The 6,528-nt window shown below is 39.8% G+C and overlaps 1 protein-coding gene across 1 annotated transcript in view; it reads right to left on the minus strand.

The window, feature by feature from the left end:
* cdk19 (cyclin-dependent kinase 19) overlaps positions 1-6,528 on the minus strand; it is an 80,165-nt gene that overhangs the window by 31,534 nt on the left and 42,103 nt on the right. The window contains exons 3-4 of the mRNA XM_015388235.1: positions 3,869-3,979; positions 2,775-2,915 (exon numbers count right to left, since the gene is read on the minus strand). Coding sequence (XP_015243721.1) covers positions 2,775-2,915; positions 3,869-3,979 — 252 coding nt within the window. The remainder of the gene's footprint in view (positions 1-2,774; positions 2,916-3,868; positions 3,980-6,528) is intronic.

Consider the following 6,528-nt stretch of genomic DNA (forward strand, 5'->3'; position numbering starts at 1 on the left):
CAATGGAATGGTTCACACATAAACATATCCAGGTGTTAGAATGGCCTATTCAAAGTCCAGACCTGAATCTAATCCAGAATCTGTGGAAAGAACTAAAAACTGCTGCTCTCCATCCAGCCTCACTGAGCTCCAGCTGTTTTGCAGGAAGAATGGGTAAAAATTTCAGTCTCTTGATGTGCAAAACTGTTAGAGCCATAACCCGAACAACTGAACGCTGTAATTGCATCAAAAGGTGACACTATAAAGTCTTAACTAAAGGGCGCTGAATAATTTTGCACACTTAATTTTTCTGTTTTTTATTTCTTAAAAAAGTTTAATGTGTCCAATAAATTTCGTTCTACTTCATTCTAAAAACAAATCAAGGCTCAATATATAGGTAAAGCAATCCAATATACTGGTTTAATTTACATGCCAGTACTTTCCGTATGGTTTTAATATAATCTTACCAGCGTATTTCTTATGATCAGTAATGTTATTTAGTTGGATTACTGAAACGAAGCCTTCAGGGAGAAACCCCAGCATTTGGGAGGGACTATTCTAAACGAATAAGTCTTTTTTGGTTCCTATAATCTCTTCTCTGTTTATGGGAAATCATCGGTATTTACTTTTCCCACCTATACTCTCCAAAACGTGTCACTGTTGTGAGCTAAAGGTTTCATAGCATCATGCCAGCTGGAAACACGTCTACACCCCTGAACACCATCCAATAGGATTTGTTTATCAAGCCAAACTAATCGACAGTTATGCAACAATCTGGTTTCTGTTGGAGAATACAACCTCCAATTACCAGCAGCAACAAAGGATGTGGTGTGGGAATGAAAGGTGCAGAGAATCTCACAGGAACCTGTGTTGTGCTGCAGCCAGATTAGATGGTTGGAATCAGGACGTCCTGCTCCTCACACACAACAAGCCGGCTCCTTATCACCACCTGATTTATAATAATAGGACAAGCTGAGACTAAACAACACCTGCGCCACAGCAAACACGCAGCTCTGCTGTTTGCACTGATTGATGTAGACAAAGTGGACCAGCCCTCACTGTTAGCGTTTCATCCAGAACCAGAGCTGTGCTGCTTTAGGCTAACAGAGCTAATAGATTTTATCTTTATTCAGTTAACTGATTTTCTACTATGGAGAGAATAATATTAACCCTGTGAGGTAATTACACAATCATTTATAACAGCCACCATGTTGGCATTAAAAGGCATTTATCTATAGGGAGGAGTTTAGCTGCATCAATAAATGCACTAAATGTATACGACCGTCTTTTGTTCATAATGGCCACTCACAGCGCTCAACGCTAGAGCCACATTCAGGTTAAGTGCCTTGCCCAGGGGCACATTGACGTGACTAGAGGAAAGAGGAAACCAACCAACGTCATTCTGACTGCTCTACCATCTTGGCCAGTAGCGGGGAGGATTGTTTTTCTATTGGTTCATTCTGTGAATGACTTCAAAGAGTAATCAGCTTTCAAAGGAACTGCCTGACTCTAACCTGTAGCAACAACCTAATTAATCGTGAGCAGCAGAGATTTGTTGTACTTTTGTTTTATTTGCCCTTTCCATTGATTTCATGTCATCTGAGACACAGAAACCCCACAACCTTATTGGTCAAAAAGTTCTGGGCTAAATTAGCCAAGCTATCCTCACAGAGCTGCTGAGTAACTCAGCCCTGTCAGCATCAACACAGATACTTCCCTCTACATGCATTTAAAAAAAGTCTGTGACTAGTCATTGTTAAGAAGGTGTGCAACTGTTGAAACTGATAGGAAGGTTTGAGATGGGCCTATAGTTCTGCAGTAGCAGCAAGTCCATGTTTTTTGGGTTTTTTTTTTAAAACAGAGGTCCCTTTCATAATCTCTGTTTTTAAGGCCTAGGGGGAAACAGCTGACAAAAGATTAGATTATTTATTTTTTCACTCTTTCTATGTTCTAGTTTTTTTGGTGAAACTTGGAAGGATAAACTAGACAGCAGTAAGTTGAAGACCTTATGAGTGAAGGCGGGCATACACTGTGCAATATTTTGAATCGTTGCATGCAGCTTTAGCTTAAAGTGTACGACATGGTTTAAAAGTTCACAGCTCATGTTTGTTCTCACACTGTGCGGCTAGATGCTGTGATGCAATCTACCTGCTCACAAGGTATGTCCAAAAACCACCCATCAGACTCAGTGCCAAGAGATGGCGCTGTTCGGACTCGTTAATCTGGAAGAAGAAGAAGAACTCCCTTGTTTGCACATGCGCAGTGCTCGAGGTTCTGGTAAATCTGCTTGTAGACGCTCTTAGTTCTGCTCTAACAGCGGGATTTGTTCACGACAACCTCAAGACGGCCGACTAAATTTTTCAAACATGTTTGACTTTCTCCCGAACTTACGATTCCTGATCGGGAGGTGGTCTTGAGAGGCTGATCGCTCCTCGTTACCTCCTGTACACTATGCACGATCAGACTGAAACTCGGCCAGAAAAAATTCTCACATGACTGGAAAATTCTCCAGCAAAGGTAAAAAAAAATCATACAGTCTATGTCCGGCTTGAAGGAAAGATATAGAGTTTACAAAGAACATTTTGCCTGGCTTGCAGATTTAGCCATGCATTGGGTGGGCTTTAGTGCCAGCGATGTAAATGCTTTCAGACTCTGCACAGGTATTTGCTTTTATTTATGATGCCATGAGAAGTAAAGACATCTCTGTTGCGTTGCCACTTTTCGAAACAGCTCACTGACGAAGTACATCCTGTGGCTGGCATGTTCCAGTAAAAGAAGTGAGTATAGTTACTTACCAGGTCCCTGTGGAGCACCCAATTGGCATGGAGGTAATGGATCCCGTCCAGAATCTGATACAAAAGAGATTTCACCATCCCTCTGGGTAGCTGCATGGGTTTCTTGTTGGCTTTGGAGGCACGGTGGAACTTAATGATGTGCTGCAAAACAAGCAAAGGTTTAATGGTGGAGCCCAACCTCCACCTTTCTCCATGTTTGGATGATTCAAGGATAATATAGGCAACATCTACATGAAGACAAAAAACACCTCTTTGAGCTCAAAGCCAGCTCAGTCAATATTTGCCACCACATGAAATATAATAAATATACCTGAAAATGCTGTCAAATTATGCCAGATCCGTTAGTGACGCAAACAAGCCAGGCGAGAATTGTGCATGGGTACCATTATGTTCTCATTCTTTCAGTGTGGACCATGTGTGCCTGTCTAAAGGTAAACACGTGCCTGGGCCAAACAAAGCAAGCATCTCGGATAAAGTTTCGCCTACAAACTCCCAAAATGCCAGCTTCGTCTTGATGATACATGGGTTTGCTGTAGTACTTTCGTCATTAAGCCTAAGCTTGTCTTTGTGTGGATAGGACCTTACAGACAAAAACAGAGTAACACAAGGAAAGGGTAACAAAGAAAATGTTTTAAGAGATCTTGACCCATCACTTCTGTCACCTTTTCCTTTTAGTATGAACCATCTGGGCGCGACAGTGGTGTCGGGTGCAAGAGTTTGCCCTGCAATCGGAGGGTTGTCAGTCAAGCCCTGGCTCTGGCTCAGGTGTCGTTGTGTCCTTGGACAGGACACCTCCCCACATTGCCTACTGATGGTGGTCAGAGGGCCCGGTGGCGCCAGTGTACAGCAGCTTTACTTCTGTCAGTGAGCCCCATAACAGTTGAGGCTACAATATAGCTCCCCATCATGATTGTGTGAATAATTTTAGTGTAAAGCACTTTGGTGAAGTCTCCTGACTTGAAAAAGTGCTATATAAATACAGGCCGTTTACCATATGGACATACTTTATATAGTCCAGTTACTGTTCCTGTAGAAACAGGTTTGGCTGAGATTCCTACTGTTGCATGATGTAGCAGCAGTGAAGAAAGACTCACCCAGAGATCATGCTCAGCGTAGTCGAAGAGGAGCCACACCTTCCTGTCGCTGTGGGACAGGAACACTTTCTGAAGCGCGATCACGTTCGGGTGCTTCAGTTCTCGTAACAGCTGGAAGACACAGCAGAAGTATGTGAAGAATCTGCAGGATAATTATTACTCTTTGAAAGTATAATTATTTACATATTTGTTCAAATATCTACTTGTGTGAAGACAATGGATTTACTTAGAAATTTGACATCTTTTAATTTACCAGAAGTGAACCATTTAACCCGTGGAAAGTAAAGGTAAAAAATGCTGGTGAAGATTCTCAGTCATCCATAATTATTGCAAAAAAGTTAAAAAACAATCCACTGGACGTTGTTTCCAAGTTTAAAGGAAGCTTTTTCAATTCAAAATGTCAGGAATAGCGTTGAGTTTAAGGCTTTATAGAATTGAACATGCAAATTGAACCTTTAAAGCTTCAAACTCTATTTCTGACATTTTGAATTGAAAAAGCTTCCTGGATGGGATATGAAACATCTTCAAACTTGGAAACAAAGTCCAGTGGAGTGTTTTCTTACTTTTTTGGAAAATAAAGGTATAAATCGGTTCAGTCTAATGTGGCCAGTGACTTCTGACATGTTTTTATGCAATAACTTCTGTTCTTCAATGTGTCTCTCTGCTGAGACTAGATGAGAGGATTGAAATATTAAACCTCAGAAGTAAAGCAGAGTAAAAACTGTGTTCCATTCACTGCTTCCTCCGTTTAGGCGTGAGTTAATAACAAGCCCAAGCAGCAGAACAAACAATAATCCCCACAATCCTAACTTGCACCTGTTCTTTCACATCATGCAGACATACTGTCTGCTTCTTCTCTAACTACAGACCCTGTGCCTGAGAACTTTTGCTCTGGCTTCAGTTTTTACCTTCAGGATTTAAACTCTTTCCCATAACAAAAACTGCTGGTGCCCAGATTGTATTAATTTACCCTTAATATGCATTTCCCAGTTTAAAAACAGGTAACATTTTACAAGTCTAAAGGTGTGATATGCATCTGTATACAAATATATTTCGACTAATAGACAATGACTTGTTTTTGGCAATCTATTACATAAAGTTCAAGAACCTTTAGTAATTGTAACATAATGTGAAAGGACAGCTTTGTTTTTAAAATGTTACGGTAAAATGCTACAAATTTTTTTTTAGCAGAAACCTAAAAACATCATTTAGTTGCATCTTTTTCACCAGAATAATACATTTTGTACAAAAATAACACATCAACAGAATGTCGAGTGATTTTCAGGAAAAATCCAGTTGTCAGAACTTTGACCTTTCCTTCTGGTTACGATGCAATTGCCAGTATGAAGGGATTCTGCACCAACAGGATTAGAGACTCATGTCTCGGTCAGGTTTTCATAGATTTTAGCAGCTCTGTGATAAAGCTGAAAAATGGCTCATTTTCTTTATTTCAGTTTCTCAGATTAAAGCCAAAAACAAAAAAAAAGAAGCACAACGAGGGTGAAGCCTTTGAGCATTGGTGGCGGCTTAAGAAAGGAAAGGAGTCCAGAAGCCATGCAGAGATAGCTGCTTTCCATCTTGATAAGTAAGATAAATGTTTGCTAAGGCTAACTAAAGTTAGTATTGGCGAATGGTTGGAATGAAAGCGAATGAATGCACCACTTACGTGCTGGGAGGAGTGAAACTCATAGCTGTTAACTTTACTCTAAGATCACAGAGCAAAGAATGAACACCCTGATATTTAACTGCTGGAGTGAAAATTAAATCCCAGAGGGGTGTGCTGGTGAAGATTCCCAGTCATCCAGGTCATAGTCATTCCAAAAATAGTTAAAGAACAATCCATTTCACTTTGTTTCAAGTTTGAAGACGTTTTGCGTCCTATCAAGAAGCTTTTTCAGTTCAAATTGTCAGAAAATGCGTTGAGTTCGAGGCTATATAGGTTCAATTTGCATGTTTTCTATGCCAAAGAGTTACAGGTTTTATAGAGAGGACAAAAAGCCTTGTTTTTGTTCAGAAAACATACAAATAGAAATGGTGGAATGGGTCCACCCCTTTGGAATGGGAGTCATTTGGCTTCTGTTGTTAGCCTGAAAAGACCCATACCTGTCTATGTCTCTGAAAGGGGGGTCATTAAAGGGAATTGTTGGTCTGGCTGAATAGACAAAGTCTTCTCCTCCCTTGTAACGGGGGGTTGTGAAGATAGCAGGAAGGAATCAACTCAATCTCTGAATTGTAGGTTTTTGAAATCTGAGTCCACTCCTTCTGTTTAAGGTTTGTTTTTTTCTTTCTTATATAGATGACTATCCTTCACGCCCCACCTAAACCACCTGTCTTCTTCGTGCAAAATGTGAACATTCTGGTCCTAAAAAAACCCAAACAGCTCATTTGTTGCTAAGGCAATATTGGATGCAAACAATGCACTGCAAAAAAAAAATCAAATCAAAATTAGCTATTTTTCTTAAAATGAGGGCAAAGGCAAATTCATTTGTATAGCACAATTCAGTACAAAGACAATGCAAAGTGCTTTACATGATTAAAATACAGGAAAATAAAACAGAATCAAAGCAAGTAGGAAAAATAAAAAATAGAAAAATAAACAAAAAAAATTAAAAATGCAGAAACGAAAAAGAATATTAAAAACAGTTGGATTAAAAAAAATA

Source organism: Cyprinodon variegatus, unplaced genomic scaffold (assembly GCF_000732505.1).
Source record: "Cyprinodon variegatus isolate N-32 unplaced genomic scaffold, C_variegatus-1.0 Scaffold417, whole genome shotgun sequence".
NCBI classification, from domain to species: Eukaryota; Metazoa; Chordata; class Actinopteri; order Cyprinodontiformes; family Cyprinodontidae; genus Cyprinodon; species Cyprinodon variegatus.